This window comes from Xylocopa sonorina, chromosome 1 (assembly GCF_050948175.1).
Source record: "Xylocopa sonorina isolate GNS202 chromosome 1, iyXylSono1_principal, whole genome shotgun sequence".
Taxonomy (NCBI): domain Eukaryota; kingdom Metazoa; phylum Arthropoda; class Insecta; order Hymenoptera; family Apidae; genus Xylocopa; species Xylocopa sonorina.
The window spans coordinates 11,873,872-11,895,549 of NC_135193.1; the positions used below are offsets into that span (position 1 = coordinate 11,873,872).

Consider the following 21,678-nt stretch of genomic DNA (forward strand, 5'->3'; position numbering starts at 1 on the left):
AACTAGTAGATATAAGTTTAATACTGCTGCGGAATAACTTGATCTGTAAAGAAAATTAGGCATATGAACTCATTCGATGCAATTAAAGCTAACTGACATTTATTAGTAGGTATTGCGATACATCATCTTCGAACAGTGCACACGAAATTTAATGTGTACCATATCTTAACTATTTAACTAACTAGAGTGAATCCAAGATCAACTTGTCCTTAAACCTAGAAAACGGAAGGAAGTTACTTGATTCCTTTTTTTTAGCGTCATACGAAAATATGTATTGCAAAAGGTCGCCAGGAAGACGACGAAAAAGTTGAAAGTACGTCTTTGGTCACACTTAGAAGACAAGAATCACTCGAAGAATCAAAATGACCAACGCTACCGGATGTAAACAGACGGGAAATGAAAGCTCGTAGTGTGACATGAAACGAGCTAACAGCAATGTCTGGTTCCGGTCTGCGGTTTTCCTGCACGAGGAACACGTGCGACCGAAACGGGTTTTCTTCGGGTGGTCTTCGTCGGACGTGCGTTATATCTTAAAAAAACTGATCCGGAACTGTCGCGATACGGCTCGAATGTCGCATTGTTTGTTGGAAAAGGAGGAAAGGGTTATTCCGAGACCTTGGAAGGACACGGTACAGATTGAGTTATTTATTTTCTAATGATAAAAAGATAATTATTCAATCCTTTCGTAGAAAATAATTATTTTTTCTTTGAAATGTAGTAAGAGGCACTGATAAGTAGATTGTAGAATGGGTACGCGTAGGACATCTTTTTTCAACCCACGTTTTCCTTCTCCCGTGGTGAAGTCTAGAAGACGTCAAGTAGTATTTTTTTCGAGGACCATCGAGGATGAAGGACCGCTTGAAACTGTCGCAGAAAACGTCGCCCAAGGTTTTCGGAGGTAGTAAAATGGTAAACACTGCTTCAAGCGTCAGTATCTTCGAAGGGTGGTCTCTTAAGAAAAATGACGACCACTGCACTTTCAACCCCTTGAAGTTTTGCTGCCAAGTATCTCCGTACTTTCGAAAGAGCGTTGCAAGCTCCACCGATATTTCAATTTCGAATCAAATAAAAATTTCTTTAGTCTTTAGACTGATTATCTTGTAACTTTAAGTTAACTCAAAAAAAAAAACAAAAGGATTATTATCTTTGCATTCAGGAATTACATGCTTTTCAGAAGTCTTATATTTTCGCTAATCCCGTTAACGATTATTAGATTTATAGAAGATGTAGGTATAATAAGAAGAAATATTTGGAATAACGGAGCAACGAATATCCGCTGCAGAGTTTCAGCTCGTAGCCAAAGACAAGATGGCCGTGACGCTTCTCTTTCGTCGGATCGTTCGCTGTAAGGCAAACAAACTCTTTAAGAATTCGTGGTATAAAGAGCACAGGACGTACGATATTGTCGAGTAGACACTGGATGACATTAAATAATTGCTCTGCTGCTCTTTCGGAAACTCAGAGGAAAGGGTTTATTTCATTTTTTATTGAAATCTTAAATTTGATGTCGTTGGACGTAGATATATGCCACTGTTTATTAAATTTCTACCGATGTTTCTACGAGAGTTTCAATAAAATATATTCAATTATAAAAATAATGATTGCAGCTTTAATATACATGTGTTAAAATATAAATTCGTTTTTACAATGGCAAATTTAAACGCAGATACCAACGGAGGCATATGGATCAACTCTTTCGAGGATGGTAATAGTGATAAGTCCAGCGCGTAGAACTTGATAAGCCCTGATTCTTTCATTCTTTTGGGATCAGTTACTTGCTATCTCGTCACGTGCTTTGACGTGTAAACAACTTTCATTCGATCGACTGCGACCAACGATTCAATTGACAAGCCGATCATTGTGACTTAGCCGCGGTATGGAACACCCTCTGATAACAGAGCTTTGGCGCTGTGTAACTAAAGAAACAATATCGCACGTTATCGAGAGAAACGATCCATAATGGAGCATTTATGATATAGGTACACAGCGAACGTTTTATTGTATTGACTTCATGAAGCATTTAGTAGTTATAGATAATAAATATAATTAATTAAAAAGCAAAATATCTTTCCACACAGAAACCAAGATAGTAGTTTTACATGATAAGATACATTATTTGTTATCAGCTCAATCTCATCTATTGAGCATCCTCAAGCTCTCAGACATGGCGCCACAGAAAGAACAAAGTACTTACAGGTCACTTTTACTTCCACTCCATTTAAAGATCGTTGCTTATGCTCTTTAATATAATCATTAACAACGCATTTAAGAAACTGTGCAAAATCTACTCTGCAAAAGCAAAAAAGGGATATAACTGATGTGCAACCGACGTTGTGCTTCACGAACGGACGTTATTTACCGACACAGTATAAGTTGTGCTGGAAACTGACGTCACGTACGAAATTTCGAAATAATAGGCACTAATTTCAGGATAATCGATGATACACGATTTCCGAGAGAGGCACGAAACGGAGAACGGAGGGCGGTTCTATACTCGGGCGGAGCGTTATTCTAACGCCTCGTTGGCCAACAGGTGGACCAATCGTTCCTCGAAGCTTTTTCATACCATCTGCAACCGCGAATCCAAAAATTTGTAAAATTTACAGGCTGTAAACGGTCTTCTCTGAAGATCTCGTTAAGAAATAAGTGATTCCAACTGCAAGCACGATCGACGGATGACCCTTTAATTAATTAAATAACACTTAATATTTCTTTTCTTAAGCGCATGATATAACATGTAATACTTATTTCAGATTTTCCGAATTTCTGCATTTCTTTTCCTGTAATTAAACGAACAAAAATTTTCGCAAAGGACAGATGAAAATAATTGAAGCTAAACATCGAGAGAACTTTGCCATTGTTTCTAAAGTTACGTGGAAGATAATCCGTTCCCTATGCAAAGAAATTCCTCGATAGATCCATTTCCATTTTTCCTTGCCTGAAGATTAGATGCTATAACAACAGGTATATTTCTAAATTCCTGATTTTTCCAAAAACGATGAAATATTTTGAAGTTACTCATTTATATTAAAAAAAAAAAAAAAATAATTTCGAAAATCTAATTCAATTTTTAATATTTTTGTTTCCCATTAGGGATTAAGCGTTCGTGCAGCCGTTCTACTTCAAAGGATAGCTATTTCATTGGTCTAGCGATATTATCTATTAATTTATATCCACGGCGTAAGAAATAAAATATTTCTTACTATTTAAAACTAAACAAAGCGCGTGAATAAAAGTAATTAACAATTAATGTTTCACACATCGATGGAACCAATCAATAATAACATTGAAACGTTGGAGTACGATAAATCGTCCCCTCTTAGCATTCAGATATTTATTACAAACTATTTAATGAAAGAAACCATAAAACGAATTGAGGAGTAGACGACTTCTGAATCATGAAAACCTCATTCACGATCAACTACTCGTCCTTCTCAAATTCATTAACGTGTAAATCAATTAATCGCTCAGAAGATTCCACTGAAACAATGGAAGCGAAGAATGTTATGCAATCTTTTTCACCACAATTTCTCGTGGAGTGATCGCAGCTTGCCCAACTAATCGTCCTCGTTGTATCCAGAGCTTATTACAGTCAGGCGTGACAGCTTGGCTTACAGCCAGCCTTCTATTGGCTGCGAACGCACGCTTTGGTACCGCAGGCTGTCCATCGACCAATGAAGATGGTCGAGACACGTTGCCAGGGTTTGTCACGCCTCCCACAAACGAGGCTGCCCTGTGACGGCGTGGCTCGCGTCATAGCGACGCGCCAAGTTTCCACCGGCTTCAACCGGAGTCGATCCCGAGGTCCAGTCATCCCAAAACACTTAGCGGCGCATCAGCGCAACGTCTACCAAAACGGCAAGTCTAAATAATTAACCCCACCGTGCGGCTCCCGTGCAAACAATTTACATCGCGGGCACGCGTAAATAACGGCCTATCTTCTCTTCTTCCTTATTGTGATTACGTTGCGGAACGCGTGGCCGGTACGCGAATTCGTCCAGAACTCCTCGCGGAAACGGCTAGCGCAACGAAGCATATAAACACAACAAAAGCACCGCCGAATCAGATCAATCGGGAAGATTCAAATTGCTATCCAAGCGGGGACGAGAGAGGGGACGTTCAATTTGCCATTTTGCCGATAATTTTCATAAATAATATACCGGTTAGAATTAGTTGTGTTCACTGGATAACTGTGAAACTAGTTCTGTGCAGGCTGTACAAGAAGTTCAGGTTCTCGGAGGTGGTTGTTCGCAGTGAAGTGGACGGGATTAGAGTTCCAGCTTTAGAATGTTTGTTGCCGCGTGACTCCATGGATCAGACAGTGATCGTCCCGTCGACTCCGCGCGGAAGTGCTGCGGAGAAGGCGAGAGTCGCGATGAAAAACGAGTCATCTGACTCCGGTCTACACCTTCAGGAGCAGTCCACCGTGGCCCATTCGAACTCCGCGTCCGTGGTTCCCCGGACGAATTTGTCGATGACCAGCAATCTGAACCAGGACCAGAGTCTGGATCCGCTGATGTGTAACAATCCGTCCAGCACGGAGTTGCCGAGGAAGCCTGGGGCGCGACGCCAAGAGAAACCGCCGTACTCGTATATAGCGTTGATCGTAATGGCGATCCAGTCGAGTCCTGGGAAGCGATTAACCCTTTCAGAAATTTACTCGTTTCTTCAACAACACTTCCCTTTCTTCCGCGGCGCTTACCAAGGCTGGAAGAACTCGGTGCGTCACAATCTGAGCTTGAACGAGTGCTTCATCAAGCTCCCAAAAGGCCTAGGGAGACCAGGGAAAGGTCATTACTGGACGATCGATCCGTCTACGGAGTACATGTTCGAGGAAGGGAGTTTTCGCCGACGGCCCAGGGGTTTCCGTCGCAAGTGTCAAGCCCTAAAGCCTCAGTACCCGCAGTACTTTTCTGGTAGCGGTCCGGTCGGTGTTCAAACGCCTGGATACGAGAATTTAACACCCAGCGGCATGGAGTACGCTAATGGGTACCAAAACCAGTACCAAAATTACCAGGAGTACGCCATGTACGCGCCTGGGGCCGCAGTCTCCGCTGACTGGGCGTATCCCGAGGCCACGTACAAGACCCCACCTATAGCGGAAGTGACGTACAAGACGACGGAAGTTACGTACAAAACTGGAGAACCATCGGTTTATAGAAACGGAGAATTGGTGGCATTTAAAAGTGAGCCTGGATACGCAGCTAGGAGCCAAGAACAATTATCGTACAGAGCTGCGGACGGGTTCTCCGTGAAGGATCATCAGCAGCATCATCCGGAGACGGTTTACAAGGAGAACGAGACAATGATGACTTACAAGTGTCCGTCCAATCCCTCGCCTACCACCCAAGCACCTGGACAGGACTATTACGTCGGTTACTGCCTCGCAGGAGTCAATAATGCTGGAAGTAACGTGAACGTCGCTATGCAAGGTATTCCGGAACAGACTGGAAACAGCAGCCCTGTAGGAAACGTCAGTTCACCTCACAGCGGTTGCCAGACACCTGTGACAGACAATGGTGAGTTCCCTTCGCCGTATTCTAGGTGATTATTAAGCGATATCAAATATGAAAGTGCAATACATGAATGTACCATATTAACCCTTTATAATTGCATGTCCTCTCTGAGGGGATATCGTAAGTCAAGCGTATCACTTGGATATCGCCTTACTTATTGCACTGCAAATTTTTGGCAAACACGTTCTTCTGAAGTTTTCTATTGAAATGGAAATTTTCTACTGCTAGACAGTAGCGATAGAAACCATAATTATTGCAAATGGTTGGAAAAGATATTCCCCTGAGGTGATAAATTTTAAAAGGTAGTTCGCGTTTAATACGAAACCGTAGGAAACACGGTTTCTCTATACGCAGAACCAAGAGATACAAAATTACCGGAGCTGACAGCACCTATTAGTCGGGGTGACATTCCTGTCACGCCCATGCGAGAACTCGTAATTCGTAACTCGTAACATAACACGTGTAACGCGGCGTGACACGAAATCCCGACGCGTCTCCCGTTTAGATTAATTTAGCGTGGAGGCCCGGGACCGGTTAACATGGAGCCAGCAATTACACACTCGTTAAACGTCTACAGCTACAAAACGATCACGTAATTTCATCGGCTATCTAAGTATGTTATAATATTTATATATATACATTAATGTCATTGTAAAGAAGATTTTTATTTTTACGTAGTTCAATACCTTTAAAACATTCGATTTTAAGGTGTTTTAAAAAGATCATCCTATACGAACAATTTCAACGGATACGGATAGCACCATAAAGAAAAACGGGCGTATTGATAGTTGCCTGAAAGCAAAGGCTATTTAATCGGTGTTCTAGAATTGTTGATTCCTCGCTATTCGTTTCATTTATGAATGAAACGGTCTCGTGAATGCATAAGCTTACTACGTTCGATCGCGCGATAAACAAATGATCGTGGAGAACGAAAATACACGGTTTTTTTGTATCGGTTACCGGTAGTCGCGTGCCTGGTAAGTGAGGTCTCAAATCGCTTATCGCGTAAACATTTACAAGTGGCGTAAACAAGATGTTCTTTAATCTAAGTATGTACATCGAATGTGGCTACCTCAAACACTAGCTGTTCGTTTATTAAACCTCTCTGCGGAACCGACTTCAATCTGCGGTTCCACGGACTCAATGTGTGAAAGTTCTGATAAACAGAGACTGTCTCTATGACAATTGATTCGCATACTCGTTAAATAATATCCCTTTTCAGTATTTTCATCCAACTCTTATGGTGTATTAATTAATTCTTCGTCAAATCGAACCTTATCTAGGAACCTTATATAGGTTTCATAGTCTCGACGAATGTTATAATGATCGAGATCTGTTTTCGTGACGATAAATTGGCAGTTTTGTTAAATGGTACTTAACCTTCAATAATATCCTATCTAATTAGTTACTAACAGTATTTTTCTATACTTATTAAACTGTGCATCGATAATTTCTTCAATTTAAAATCTGTATATCCATTACTGAGTGTCTCTTAAAGAAATGCGGATTCGAGTATTTAATTAAGTTTCAATAATAAATTCAAATTGGTACATATATTACGATAACATCGAGAAAGATGAGCCCTGTAACTACGACGCAAAGAATATTGTAATGTAGAAAACATTTGTACTGAAAGTATCAACCTATAAATTCCCAAAAAATTTCTAATCTATTCCTGATAAAGTCGTTCCTGAAATGACGATATTTGTTATCTCATCGATCAACATATCGTCCTCGTCCGCGCACTCCTGTTATAAGTACAATCTATTCCTTCTCTTCACCTCGATACACCGTGGCATCGATAAAACGTGCCACCCACGCACCCTTCTATCTTCCCCTCACCATCTCCTCCTCCTTCTCCTCCTGGTTCAGCCAGTAAAGTGTAAACGAGATCAATCCGCAGACGCCACGGTAGGCCCCAGTTTTCCTCTTTCTCTTTTTCTTCCACCCCGGTTCTCGGGATGTATTTCTGGACCGATCTCTTTACTCCGCGACTATGGCATCGTTGTTGGCACGAACGCCGCCGATATTCGCTCAGGGAACCGCTCCTCTGTGCTCTTCTTTCACAACCTACAATCATATATGTTTTGTGTCTGAACAGCACGCTCGGATGTGCGCTTGGTTAGAAAAGAAGAAGGGAAAGAGAGAAGGAAAGGACGGAGAGATTCGCGTGCAGAGAGCAAAGAGTCGAACACGAGCCAGAAAATTTTAGATCCGTCGATGGCAAGGAAGGTCGAGGAAGATTTTGACTAACGGCACTGCCATTGAGACCACACACGACGCTCTTTTAAGACCTTCGTTACACTTGTCTTCGGTTTGGAATCAAACCAAATTCCAGTTGCCGTCGAGATGATATCTTTTTTAATCGTACCGTATGCCTGTGTAGTCGATGCATTCCCATTTTGACTGCACATTGTTCCACTCTTTTACTTTGAAATTTATTCTCGGTGTATTAGTATTGCATTTCATACAGACTCTAGAGGTAGTGATGTTTAAATTTTTTTGCACCTTCTCCTTTTATTTGTACTGTTATTGTTAATATACGTTTTTGCAAAAATGTACAATGTACATAGGCAGGATTTGAGAAGAAAAATGTATAGGTAAAAGAGGGAAGTAGAGAGACAAAACGGCGGTCGAGACACGAGTGAAGTGCGTACTTGAAGAAGAACTACTCAAGAGCTGCTGGAGCTTTAGATTTATCGTACCTATACAAGGACTGATTCCGTATCGTGAGGTCTTTCACTTTTTCTTCTTCATTCCCCTTAGCCGCTCTATGTGTGGTCCTCTGTTTAAATTTTTCGTAAAGAATTTAGCGATTCGAAACTCAACAAATTCAAGCGTAATGGAAATTATTACCTTTCTGTTTTAATTTTGTTTCAGGTATAAAGATGCAGTGTTCAAACTCGAATTCGAATAGCTCTGGAGGTGGACTCATTGACCGTAAACCGTCCTACTTTGGCCATCCAACTGGATCGGTTGCCCTGAGCTCGTTAAGCTCCTTAAGCTCGCTAAACTTGAGCAACATCGGTGGCTTGAGTATATCAAATATACCTGGCACTGTTTCCTCGAATATTCATCATACGGCAACAACGACGCCCACGACGATGTACTACGATCAGATCAAGTACAGTATGTGAAACGTGTGACGATCCGAGAAGAAACGGGAAACAACGTACTATTGTAATGTCCAGTGTCGATGGAACATCGATGATCTAGTGCCCTAAAAAAAAGAGCATTTAAATAGCAAGATCTATGAACCATATCGCAAATAGACCTATTCGAGTGTTTCGGATGTTTCATTTCTAAAGGGAAGAAGAAAATCACTTTTTTAAACAGTCGCTTCGACAGCAGTGTGCATCGAAGCTTCTCTATTTATATTTATAATTATAATAAGAATAAATGTTACTAATTTAAGTCGATCGCCGCGAATCAAAAGATTAATGTAGAATTAAACGATTCTTTTGCTAAGAAAGAGGAAAAGAAGAAGAAAGTTCTTTGGTTGCTTCGATTTTCATTGACGCTTTCTCACCTCATTGGAATAGACGATGATGGTAAGTATGTTATGGTTTTAAAATACCACGATGGATTCATCTAATGATATATCAGACTGTGCTAAAGAATAGTGACGTCACATCAATGGTTTTGTGGCTACGGCAGAAGCATTTGTTGATACCACCAGGCTCATCTAGTCCCTGCTTCTCGCAATTGAACCAATTCCGAGAATTCTCTGTTCATCAGACGGTTTGGTGCTTGTCGTCATTACATGTAACGTGATAATGCTTTTTATCAGTACTGTACGATAAATTATTCGCATGAGTCCTTCATCCATTTAAACTACTCAACTTTAGCTACTCCTTGTCGAGAAACAATTCCACTAGACCTTTCACAAGTTTATAGTTCTTCATTTATATCATGTAACTAAGAAGATCAAATTTTACGTTGTCAGGAACTTATTCGGACTTTTTATTTCTTTTCTTTGTCGAGAAAGAAAGGAATAAGAAAAGAAAAAATGGCGAACACAGCAAGAATTTTGCTGTTTCGTTAAAAATCTGGAAGAATAGCCAACAGCCCAAGATCCTTTGCAGGAAGGTTATAAAAGAGGATAATATGGTCGTGGACGATAGTAGCTTGCTCTAATACATAACAGATTTCTATTGGAACATCTTGTTGCCCGTCCCTACCATAAAAATGACGAGAACACGTCGGAGGCTTCCTTCGGGCCGGCTAAGATGCACTTATTTGAGTAATATGGAGTTCCTTCAGGCACTCGTTCGTGTCACGTGTTCAAATACCATCGGTTCCTTTTAACCGACGTTCTCATAAATCACGTGTTGCACGTTTTCGCTGAAATCTCTAGTCCTCGATTATCGATCCGGTTGTCACGTCCAAAAATAGCGCTGTGAGACTTGATCCGGTTCTCATTATCGCGGTTGAGGAAGAGTCAAGGAAGAATGTGATTAAGAAATGGACGTATGAATCAGGACTTTAAATTGAAGTATACACGCTCATTGCCTTGATTTACGCAAAATGAGTACATTCATTCCACGTGGTCTTCCTTATGTGAATGAGAACTGCAGTAATAAAAAATGAAGAGTCTGTTAGTACAGAAAAGTGTACTAACTTCTCTCTTCTTTGGATTTCTTTCCGAGTTCCCGTTTATATCCTACAAGTATATAGTAAATATATCTACAATGTACACGTTGTATTATTGTGGTAAAATACATTGTGTTAGTACATACCAACATTTGAATATAATTTCAGCTACAAATTTCATTGCACCGTCGTCACTCACAGATAAATGCTCCTTTGTGTCGTCGATTCAGGCTTCTTCGCTATTTATCGATGATTTCCTTGAATCGACGTAGAGAATCAAGAGGCGCCAGATTGCTTATGTAATAAATTAGAGGACGTTATACGAGATGGTGGATCGCATTTGGTGTCGGCTTACACGAAACAGATTCATAACCGACGTTAATTTCGCATTAAAAGTTTTTTCTGCCAACTCGAAGTTCGAACTTTTGCCCGTCGCACGGATAACAACCACTTGAGATCTCCTTGCGTGCACTTTATTCGAATATCAAATTTACCAATTCAATTGCAAAATTTTATTCTGTGATTTCTTTAAGGAGACACTTTGAAGTCTTCTTCTCAACTTGTCCCAATGTTAAGTACCTATATAACGAATTGATTACCATGTTATCGTTTATCGAAAGTTTTTATAATACGGAATTTGTAATAGCTTTTTTAATTCACTTTTTATTTTGTCTTATTAATAACGTACGATCTAAATACTGAAGTGGTACAAAAAGGAGCCACTTCTCATCGGTGATCCGGAATGCACGTTAAGCCAGACGACGAATATGCACGAGGTGCAAGCAGAGTCACTCAATGATGCCGTTGACAGGCCATCTCGGTCCGTAGTTCACGGTATTCTTATTTCTGCGATAGCTTCCTTCCTAAGAGAAGAAAATATTCTTTCTATTTTTCACTATGGTTTTTGCGCAACAAATCAACGCGTTACTGTTCAATAATTTTTGCGGCAACGTTTTGTTCAGATATTTTTTAAAAACGCGGAGCATCACTCTCAAAATTTATATCTATCTTACCATAAAAAATTTCTCAATGCGGAGCTGTACTTCAATTAACGAATACCCACTTGTAGTAATAATTATGAGGAGCCACTTGCAGCGCATCTAAGTTCAAGATGAGTGGCCGGTTCTTGATCTATAAGAGATAAGTTCTCTACGAGGAATTTTTAGATAATTTTGATTTCTCAGCTGGGAGTATCTAGTCTCCTTAAAGGTTGTCCAAAATGGAGTTAAATTTTGATTGAATTAAGCCAAGGGCGGAAAGTATGGAGGGTAATAAATTACAGTGTAAACCGTGAAAAATGATGGCCGATGGTCCGTCTTCCACGAATTAACCCGTACGTGGATTTTTGAAACGACGATCCAAAGAATTCGAGACTGCATTATCTCAAGACGCCTCCGTATCGGAGCGTTCACGAAAAGAGAGGAAGCAACGGTGTGGGTACGAAATAGAAAGAAGGGTGAACGAGGAGCAGAGAAAGAGAAGGAAGGGGTTAGCTTTAAAATAATAAACTGCTCGACGCGATGCGAGACTAGGTGAAGTCGTAACAAATGTTCTGCGACTTACACTGCACAGATCTGAAAGCGAAAAAAGGTTCAATCCCAATTACTTACAACTATAGAAATGGGATTAATTTGTTTGCAATTATTTACCTTCATTGCCGGTACCATTTACTTATAAAATCGTCTTATTATTCTTATGTTACAATTCCCTTTACCATCAATGATTCGCATATTTGAACGATGACCAGTTCTGCGATTGTCCCTGTTTAGCGTTCACTTCAATCGATATGTATTATATTCTAAAGAAATATATATTTTAAGGAAAAATTTTAACACATTTTGAAATAAGAAATCTATACTTGTTTGATAAATGGCAATACGCCGAGTGCCCTCTACTTGTACAGTCAACTAAGTAATTTTCTTCAATTCAAATCATAATACTGATGTTCAAAAAAGAAAAAGTTCCTTGGTGTTGTTGAGACTATTATTTCTGCCAGCATATTTACCTTTCTACTTTTAAAAGCAGCATTGTTTAACTTTCTTTAAATACTAACCTTCGATGAAAATTAATGGAATTTGAAGAAATTTTGTTCACGAATATAGTTGCGCATGCGCGTCGAGATAGTGCAGAAACATCACCAACAGGTTAGAACAGCGGTAGTAGATAGCCGGCTATTTTGTTCGGAAATACTGCCAAATAGACATATTTTATTTACTAGTATTACATTAACAATGGAAGAAATACTACTGAAGTTACTTGTAGCCGATAACACATCGATACAACAGGTATATTAAAAAAGTTGACGTTCAATAGTTGATAGAAATTCTCAAATGTTCAAAACACGTGTTTATTCCTATCAATAACCACTTAAAAACTAGTTCAAAGGTATTTTAACTGATGCGCATTGTATATTTTAGTAGAAAATATTATTCTGCATTTATCATTTACACGCATGAAGTCAATTAATTTCACAATTTCATTGTTTTCAATACCTTTCTCTCCCTTTGTGTATCTTTTATTATTATGCACATAGACTAATCTTTAACTTTCTTTATACTGAATAAGAGTGACCACAGCAGAGTATTTAAATATTGATACAGAAAGAATTTTATATTGTATCTAACTAGATATCACATTGATTGAATGTTTACAGGGAACAGCAGAACTTAGAGAAGCTTTTAAGAAACCAGAAAGTACACCAGCATTGTATCAACTTATTGTATCGTCCTCGAATTGCCAGGTTCTTACTTTTATCGTGTAAATGTTGTAGTTCTATCAAATGTTTTTTATAATAAGAAATAATGTATATTTAGATAAGACAATACGCAGCTGTACTACTTAGAAAGCGTTATAGTAAAGGAAAACATTGGCAAAAATTACCAGAGAATGTACGCAATGAATTTAAGGCCATAATTTTACAGGTATATAACATCACATTGAGAATTATGTACATACAAGTCGTACAATTACGTACATATAAGTCGTTACTTTTTTTTAGGCACTAGTGAATGAACCAGAAAAATTTGTAAAGAATGCAATTGCACAACTAATAGGTGTAATTGTAAAACATGAATTGCCTAGTAATGATTGGCCAGAAGTTTTGCAGTTTGTCCAACAGTTAGTTACTAGTGAAAATTTAATGGATAAAGAGGTATAAAGAATAATGAGGTATTTTAAATATATATATATATATAATTCATTTGTTGTGAAATATTATTTTGATACAGTTGGGAACTTATACTTTATCAATTATGACTGAAATTGCACCGGATGCATACCACACACATGCTGCATCACTTGCAGTCCTTCTAGGACAAACCCTGAATAGTTTACATGATTTAGGAAATCCTGTTGCATACTATGTTATACGAATAATGCAAAATCTTGTTCCTTTAGTTGAAGATAATCAAATGGCGAGTTTTATATTATGATTAAATGGTAATTAAATGCACGATTAACTATGTTTAATGATAAATTATTCCTGTAGATGGTAAATGCTTATCATCAAATGATGCCACAAATAATGACCACAATACAGACTCTTACAACTACTAATGAGGATAAAGCTATCGAATGTTTTGAAGTACTGGATGAATTGTGTGAAAATGCAATTGCTGTGATAGCTCCCCATATTAAGCCTCTTGTCAATATGTGCCTTGCTATTGCTAGTAACAAATCATTAGATGATGCTCTTAGAGTTAAAGCAGTTAACTTCATTGGCTGGTTAGCTAGAACGAAAAAGAAAGCCATAATCAAACACAAACTTGTTGAACCCATTTTAGGTAAGATATATTATCTCTTGAGATATCTCTTTAGTTCAGCGATTAGATGTATATAAAGTCTGCAAATCTTCCAACATTATTTACCACCAAAAGGATATGAATTATATAATTATTTTGTAGTTGTACAAAGATACAATCTTGTAATATAATTTTACAGATATGTTGTTTATCCTTATGTCTACACGACCTGAAGATGATAATGATGAGGTATACTTTAGTGGTGATAATGAGGACAATACACCCGTAACTTGTGCTACACAAACATTGGATTTACTCGCGCTCAATTTACCACCTGAGAAACTAATTCCTCAGTTGGTACGGCTGATATGTTTTTAATAATTTCTGTTATAAAGATATGATTTTAATGTTGAATGTATATATTTCGTCCTTGTGCTATCTTTCTAGCTACGATATATAGAACCCAGTCTTCAAGGCACTGATGTATATGCAAAAAAGGCATCATATCTAGCAATGGCAGTATTGGCAGAAGGTTGTTCAGAATATATCCGCACCAAATATCTCGAATCCTTCCTGCGTTGCACTTGCCAGGGAATCACCGATACTATCCCTGTAGTACGCAATGCCGCACTTTTTGCACTCGGCCAGTTTTCTGAACATTTACAACCGGATATTTCTCAATACTCATCAGAGTTATTACCAGTATTGTTTGAATATCTTGGCCAAATATGCGCGCATATTAAACAAGACAAGAAAGAACCACCATCTGTTGATCGCATGTTCTATGCATTGGAAATGTTTTGTGAAAATTTGAATGAAAGTCTCTTGCCGTATTTACCAACTTTAATGGACAGGCTGTTTGAAATTCTGAATGCAGATACCACGGTTCATGTTAGAGAACTCTCTTTGAGTGCCATAGGCTCAGCTGCTATGGCAAGTAAAGAGCACATGTTGCCATATTTTGAAAAGATTGTTTCCATTCTTAATGGTTATCTATCGGAAAAGCAAACGGAAGATACTATGTGTCTTCAAGTACAAGCAGTTGGTTCGTATATTAGAAATATTTTTAATTGAACCAAGTTTTGTAAATTATTTTTGTTAATAGAGTTATTAATAGAGTTAATTAACATTATAGATACTCTAGGAGTAATTGCAAGAACGATAGGTGATAAAAACTTTGCACCTTTGGCTAGTAGATCTCTCAATTTCGGAATGAAATTGCTGAAAGAAACAGAAGACCCGGATTTAAAAAAGTCGATTTACGGCTTGTTTGCCTCGATCAGTACTATCATGAAGAAAGAAATGGCAGGCGCTTTACCAGAAATTGTTGAATATCTAATAACAAGTATACAGAGTTCAGAAGGCATAGTGGTATGTAAATCATAAAATTAATGCATGAATGAGTCAGTCATGTTTATATTTGTATTGTGTTTTTTGATAGCCCCACTTTAAGGAGGATGAAAGTTCTGCCTTTCCTGTTTACGAAGATCTTAGAGAAAATGAAAATGAAAACGAAGAAGAAGATATTGAGAACACAGACAATGAAGATGACGACGACGATGATGATGTAGCCGGTTACAGCGTTGAGAATGCATACATTGAAGAAAAAGAAGAAGCAGTTTTAGCGTTGAAAGAAATAGCAGAGCATACAGAGTAAGATAGTTAATATTTTAATATCCTGTTTTAAAGTACAGTTATTACAATTATTTTATGTATTTGTTTGTCCTATACTTATTTTTTAGAGAAGCATTCTTACCTTACCTTGAAAAGTCTTTTGTGGAAACTTTCAAATTAATCAATTATCCACAAGAAGATATCCGTAAGGCTTCTATTGATGCTCTTCTACAGTTTTGTATTAATTTTTCGAAAATTAACACCAACGAAGGGAAGGAAGCGTTATTAAGAGCTCTCTCGGTATTTATTCCAAAATTATCGGAATTAATAAGATTAGGTGTCGAACGAACTGTAGCCATTAGTGGTTTAGACGCTTACACAGAACTTCTGAAGGAAATAAAATCAGATGTCCTTATTGGAGAAGGTCATAAAGAGGCTATAATAAATAGCGTTACTGATGTTATGTTAGGTAAATGTTAAACACAAATTGCATTTTTATCACTTGAGACTATTAGTTATGAAAAAAGTTGTGTACGACAGGTTCAACGGCATGCCAAGATCAAGAAGAAGCGGAGGACCTTGATACTGAAGCTGAACAGGACGAATTGTTGATAGAATGTGCGGGTGATGTATTATCTAATTTCGGAAAAGTAATACCACCCGAAGACTTTGAACTTCATTTCCTAACCATATTGCCAATGCTTTTAGGAAGATTGGTACGGCTTTATGTACTTAAATTAAATTAAAAAACTAGAAACCATTCAGTTGGCATTTCATATGTTGCGTCCTAATAGTTATGAATTATTTCAAATCGTGTGTTAACAAGTTTAAGAACTAAATAATATTTTCTAGAAAAAGAACAAATCTGAAGCCCAAAGATCTTTTGCGGTTGGCACAATTTCAGAATGTTTTGCGGGCCTTAAACATAGAGTATCTACTTTCGTATTTCAACTTCTACCTATATTCTTGAAACTTACGGATGATCCAAGCGCTGAAGTACGCAACAACGCAATATACGGAATTGGTGAACTCGCACTGCATGGCAAAGAAGCAGTTTATCCGTATCCTTCGAATATGTTGTTTAAAAGTTTTTATTATAAATTCGCCCTTGTGCTGTTGTATATTTTCCTTATCAACTATCTAATAGACATTATACTGATATCCTAAACGTTCTGTCAGGATTGATCTGTAAAGAATCTCACGTGGGAGCTAGGGACAACATAGTGGGAGCTATTGCACGACTTATCATTACTAATTATCCAGGAATACCGCTCGAGCAAGTATTCCCAATTTTTGTTAAACAACTGCCGTTGAAAGAAGATTTTGAAGAAAATAAAGCAGTCTTTAAAAGTATATTAACATTGTACGAAGCTGGTCATTCCATTTTACGTCCTTATATGGATACATTACTCAGAGTCGCAGTAAGTGTATTACATGAAGATAGAGCCACCGATGATGGTATGTCATACGTTACGTTTTTATTTTTCAATATAATAAAAAAATTTGGAATTACTGTAATATATATTCCATTATATGCTTATACATTTTTCACGTAGAGGCAAAAAGTATTATTATGGAATTTATCAAATCCTCTCAACGAGATTTCCCAAATGAATGGAATTCCGTATACGCTGAGCTCCCAGCAGAAGTCGTGACGAATATTCAACGTATATTTTCTTAGATTTTGGTATGGACTTACTACTCGTGAATGTGCTGTTTTGCAAGGAATATGCAGACTGATAGGTAAAGATATTTTCACCACTAAGAAAATTATATATACGATACATCTTATGTTTTTAAGTTACAGCAAGTTAAGGTTTACAATGCTGGTTACTAGCTAACAATTTTACACACTCACATATATATATATGTCCATTATTTGAATATTGCCATCATTGTGGGAATCATATCTTTTGTTACGCTCGTACATCAGGCAGTCAATAAGTGCAATTAATTAAATAAATAATGTAATAGAATACTGGTCTCTATGAAATCTTATTTGGTGCTCATGGTTTACGGTATTATATATTGATATAATTTCAGTTTACGATACACCTCATATGGATATATATATTGATTGGACAATTTATATGAAATTCTAGTCTATTGAATTTTTCCCTCTTTCTGCCTTTTTTTTTTATAAATGCATGAAAACTTGTTACGTAATCTTAGATTTCCTAAATGATTTATACATAAGATCCGAAATGCTGCAAGTATGGTTAAACGAATTAATTTATTACAAATCACGGAAATCGGTGATTTTTAAATCTAACGATACACATACTTGTTACTAGGCGTAAGTGACTATTATATTCAGAAACGACGAACGTTTCGGTTATCGTGTTTCTATGTTTATTTGTAACTAAGAATGTTACGTATAGCATGAAGCATACATTGCATGTATACATTAAACACAAATGTATTATTTGAAAAATAAAATTGTTGCACTATATCCTTTTTAAAAACAGTTTATGTATTTCTTTTGATTACCAGATTACATTGGTAAAAAGAATTTACATGGGTATAAACTTTCATTCGTAACTTTACTAAAGATTTGTCGGTTTATTCATTATTTTCATTCCGAATTATTGGGAAAACATTTAAATTGTGTTAGTCGATTTGTTGTTGATTTATTAATTCTATTAACGTATGGAATAAACGTAATCTATTGCATTATTTAGTGAGCATACTTGTGTATTAAATATAAGTTATGTATATATTTATACGACAGTTTAAAGAACTTCACTCTAGGTAATTTTACATTGATTTACAATAATTTAATTAAAGTGTATAAAAAATGTATAAGTAATAGTATAGGCAATGAAATTTTGCAACATTGATTGTAAAATTTAAAGTATATCATCGTTTTGTAGGATTGGAATATCGAATATTGTTATACTATCGATACTTTATCGAAAAATCTAAGATAAGTCCAGTAGGTTGTTATATTTTTAGATAATTATCGAACATTCGTCTTTTTAACTTCGAGTATTCAATTTCCGCCTGTGAAGAGTAAGATATACAATAGTTGTTGTTTGTGCAAAGATTAATGAGAAATTTATATAAATAATGAATTATACGCGATTCAATTTTTACCAAAGTGAGTTTAAGGAGAAAATAGTTTATGACGTTGAAGCAGTGTTATACATTATACAAGAATAAGATAGAGATGACAAAATAAGATAGAGACGAAGAAAATGAATGCTTGCAAAATTTTAATTTATAATATCATAAACATTAAGAAAAGTATAATTAATTAGTAAAATAAATTTATTAAATAATGATAAAGATTAGGTTAATTTATTTATAAATTTGATTATTTTTTCTTTAACAAGTGTAAACAAAGTGATCGATTCCCTGGAAACAACTAGAAGAGCTCATCGTTATCAACGAAGTCGTATGGCAGGAAAGAAAATGAATTAATATCGATCACGTATAGATTAATAGATTCACAGGTGTACACATGTTTTCCGAAGTTAAACTATTCAAAAATGACTTCAATCTACATAAAAAGCAACGAGTTGATGGAAATACAGCAGGTCTTCGCCATTTTATGTTCAGTAAACAGAAATATCACTTCAGTGCGGATGTTCAATAATATAAGTACGAACACATGGACAGATTTTACATGAGTTGAATCATAAAATTAAAATTACACGAAGAATAATCAGATATTAGGAAACAATCTCAACGTATATCGTTCGTCTAAGAAAAAAGAATTCGTCATTATCGACCGAACCGATTTACCATAACGCGTGACCGCAGTAATCCTTGAAACGAGTGGACGTTCACATATCTACGTAAATATTCAAATATGAAGTACACTTCCTGTAAAGTGTACAACACGTTTTGAGAAAGTGTTCTATATGTATATACCGTCATAATTAGTCTTACGATCGGATGATACGTCGTGTCTACGTATTTGTTGAGGGCTACAAATTTTTCGATCGACAACCTTCCGACAGCGAGACGACGGAAGTCATAAAGTGCTATCGAGGTTCTTTTCATGCCATTGAGCCGGGTGAGTTAGTCATCGATAATTGAATGTGTGTATACCCACAGGTACACGCACCTATATATACAGTGTACCAAAACATTAACGTATTTTTATACACCTCACCTTGTGTGCCTTTTAAAACTAACAATAAAAGGATCTATATTCTTGTTATTCAAATTACTCGTAAAAATCATACTTCTTTAATTTAGAAAGCTTGCTACGCCAGTTGTATAAGCTGAGATTTCATTTACGATACATGGTACGGATGAACGAGCGAAAAGAATTTTTAGAATTGAATATCTGAAAACAAAATATCAACTTATTTGGAAATAATCAGGCGCATATTGTCAGTACTTATACAGCGAAATATTACTACAAACAACAGAAATATTGACAAATATGATCCTGCAAACTTAAACTTTGAAATTTCAGCCATTGTACGAGAAATGTAATCAGCCAACGTTTCGTTTATTGTTGAAAAACCGTGCATATTATTAATATCAACAGTGGACACATTGAAATTGTAATTCGAGGTAGCATTAAATTTTTGTACACCTTATACGTGCACGTACATCGAGTGGTTGATGCTGGTGAGTGACCTTGGAATCTCCACCATGACTCGAATCGAAAAGGAGCCGTAGGTATACGACCCATGTCCGTGGCTCGACTGTGTCGGCCTGTTAAAGCTTACTATGCTTCATGGAGATATCGCTAGTGGAAAGTTTCGTCAGACGAAAGTGGCTTATTGCGCGCAACGGCTGAAGACGGCTAAATCGTACGATCCCATCGATGAATTGTTCGAACAACGTGTCTACATAGTGAAAACGTATGTCGTGCGCGCTACAGTGGATAGTTTGGCGCAAATTGGAAGCATGATATGGGGGATGGCAATGTTCCAGTAATTTTGGTGAGTAAAGCATTGTTTGAGTCAAATGTGTTTATTAAATATAAAAAAAGAGTATATTGTGGTAATCTGGTAACTCTGAAAGCTCATGTGTATGTTTCAAAATATTTATTTCTGATTTATTAGGGGTGTTGCCTGTTGTGTTGGTCAAACTGACGTTATACTTGATCCTCCGTGTTCGTATCTTTCTGCTATTATTCATTTTATTTTCTTATATTACATTTAATATTATTACTGCGCATGACGTTGATATAAACATTCGCACGCAAATAAAAATATTCCAACGACATGGTTCTTACCATGAGTTGTTGACGACCGTTCCTCATTAATGGCAAAACGATTACCTACACGGCCGACCTGGTGTTGCAACTGTTTTTTTGCACCTGTTATAAAATGAACGAAGTACAGGCACCGTTCTTTTCTACACGATAATTACTCACGAGGAACGATTAATCAGGTGATTCAATCGATTACTTGATTATTCCGTTGTTAATCAACAGTGTTATTATCAATCGGCCGTCGATGCTTCGGACAAAAGTTTGATGGATGAAATGGAATACTGATTTATAATGCTTTATTTGATTTTTTATGATCACCGTACGGATTGTATTTTAGAAACAGATTAGATGCTCATTTTTGAGAATAATTTAAATGTTAACAGCAGGAAGAACCGTATGCTGTACAATTACCGAGAACAGAATAGAATACCAATAACGAAGATGAAACAAAATAAGTACTCGCATGAAAACGTCATGAACTCGTATGAAGTCATTTGGACAAACACTTCTCCAAAACACCTTAAACAGTGTAATAATCGATTCGTTGTCTTATTTTATTTGTCAATGCGAAAGCTATCAAGCAAATCGTATCCATTTATCCGCAACCATTTGTTTAATAGATCTGGTCGAATTTGGTCTTCGATATCCGGAAGGCGGCGTGTGATGACGTGTCTGCTGCTTCATTTACATGCGAAGATGCTAAACCAATATGTAATTAAAGGTTCGACGACTAAAAGACGTTCGTTTTGTAATCGCGGTGGGAGGTCGCTGCATTTTCGAGTCACCGTGTGCACGATTCGCGACTATTCATGTGTGCGTTAGTAAATCCCCTATATCTGATGTACGTCGATTTTTATACGTCCGAACGTTAATTATCACTTTAAGGCTTTAATCGCAGCTTATATGATAGTTGTTCCTTTTTTTATCGAGTGTTTTATATGAATAGGTACTACTCAGAACATTTCCGGGTATATTAGAAGTTTCGATAAGAAAATTTTTCTTAGGTTTTTAAACATTGATTACTTTTAACTTCCTA

At 37.0% G+C, this 21,678-nt stretch overlaps 3 protein-coding genes and 1 long non-coding RNA gene across 11 annotated transcripts; all 4 read left to right on the forward strand.

Annotated features, from left to right (window-relative positions):
* Positions 1 to 813: 813 nt before the first annotated feature.
* On the forward strand, positions 814 to 2,195 carry LOC143427683 (uncharacterized). Of its 3 annotated transcripts, none has more exons than XR_013102344.1 (5): positions 814 to 1,013; positions 1,214 to 1,345; positions 1,667 to 1,705; positions 1,772 to 1,979; positions 2,127 to 2,195. XR_013102344.1 is itself a non-coding variant. In XM_076902016.1 (4 exons), the coding sequence occupies exons 1-4, from the start codon at positions 847 to 849 to the stop codon at positions 1,797 to 1,799; spliced, it is 366 nt and encodes a 121-aa protein (XP_076758131.1). In that variant the 5' UTR covers positions 814 to 846; the 3' UTR covers positions 1,800 to 2,002. The 3 variants fall into 3 exon arrangements, 1 of the variants encoding a protein (XP_076758131.1); XR_013102345.1 differs by having other exon boundaries at positions 1,283 to 1,345; XM_076902016.1 differs by lacking the exon at positions 2,127 to 2,195 and having other exon boundaries at positions 1,772 to 2,002.
* A 1,996-nt stretch (positions 2,196 to 4,191) lies between these two features.
* On the forward strand, positions 4,192 to 9,277 carry LOC143423160 (uncharacterized). The gene is made up of 2 exons (XM_076894282.1): positions 4,192 to 5,519; positions 8,397 to 9,277. The coding sequence occupies exons 1-2, from the start codon at positions 4,310 to 4,312 to the stop codon at positions 8,651 to 8,653; spliced, it is 1,467 nt and encodes a 488-aa protein (XP_076750397.1). The 5' UTR covers positions 4,192 to 4,309; the 3' UTR covers positions 8,654 to 9,277.
* Positions 9,278 to 12,225: 2,948 nt separating this feature from the next.
* On the forward strand, positions 12,226 to 17,931 carry LOC143422526 (importin-4). 3 transcript variants are annotated; one of them, XR_013101734.1, is made up of 16 exons: positions 12,226 to 12,394; positions 12,763 to 12,849; positions 12,923 to 13,030; positions 13,108 to 13,260; positions 13,337 to 13,522; positions 13,597 to 13,891; positions 14,049 to 14,206; positions 14,297 to 14,894; positions 14,985 to 15,220; positions 15,291 to 15,502; positions 15,592 to 15,932; positions 16,004 to 16,179; positions 16,316 to 16,524; positions 16,611 to 16,921; positions 17,020 to 17,206; positions 17,265 to 17,931. XR_013101734.1 is itself a non-coding variant. In XM_076893252.1 (15 exons), exons 1-15 carry the CDS (start codon positions 12,341 to 12,343, stop codon positions 17,142 to 17,144), a joined length of 3,249 nt encoding a protein of 1,082 aa, XP_076749367.1. In that variant the 5' UTR covers positions 12,226 to 12,340; the 3' UTR covers positions 17,145 to 17,931. The 3 variants fall into 3 exon arrangements, 1 of the variants encoding a protein (XP_076749367.1); XR_013101735.1 differs by having other exon boundaries at positions 17,758 to 17,931; XM_076893252.1 differs by having other exon boundaries at positions 17,020 to 17,931.
* A 2,010-nt stretch (positions 17,932 to 19,941) lies between these two features.
* Positions 19,942 to 21,678, forward strand: LOC143424262 (uncharacterized). Of its 4 annotated transcripts, XR_013101911.1 has the most exons (3): positions 19,942 to 20,367; positions 20,491 to 20,540; positions 21,026 to 21,094. It is a non-coding gene; the product is annotated as an uncharacterized LOC143424262 (long non-coding RNA). The 4 variants fall into 4 exon arrangements; XR_013101908.1 differs by lacking the exons at positions 20,491 to 20,540; positions 21,026 to 21,094 and adding an exon at positions 21,263 to 21,678; XR_013101909.1 differs by lacking the exon at positions 20,491 to 20,540 and having other exon boundaries at positions 21,026 to 21,116.

Coding starts and splice junctions, on each gene's coding strand:
- LOC143427683 (XM_076902016.1), top strand. CDS start 847: ATGAAGGACCGCTTGAAACTGTCGCAGAAAACGTCGCCCAAGGTTTTC. Junction 1,014..1,213: donor TTTTGCTGCCAAGTATCTCC/GTACTTTCGAAA, acceptor AACGATTATTAG/ATTTATAGAAGATGTAGGTA. Junction 1,346..1,666: donor CTTTCGTCGGATCGTTCGCT/GTAAGGCAAACA, acceptor ATTTAAACGCAG/ATACCAACGGAGGCATATGG.
- LOC143423160 (XM_076894282.1), top strand. CDS start 4,310: ATGGATCAGACAGTGATCGTCCCGTCGACTCCGCGCGGAAGTGCTGCG. Junction 5,520..8,396: donor GACACCTGTGACAGACAATG/GTGAGTTCCCTT, acceptor ATTTTGTTTCAG/GTATAAAGATGCAGTGTTCA.
- LOC143422526 (XM_076893252.1), top strand. CDS start 12,341: ATGGAAGAAATACTACTGAAGTTACTTGTAGCCGATAACACATCGATA. Junction 12,395..12,762: donor ATAACACATCGATACAACAG/GTATATTAAAAA, acceptor GAATGTTTACAG/GGAACAGCAGAACTTAGAGA. Junction 12,850..12,922: donor TATCGTCCTCGAATTGCCAG/GTTCTTACTTTT, acceptor ATGTATATTTAG/ATAAGACAATACGCAGCTGT.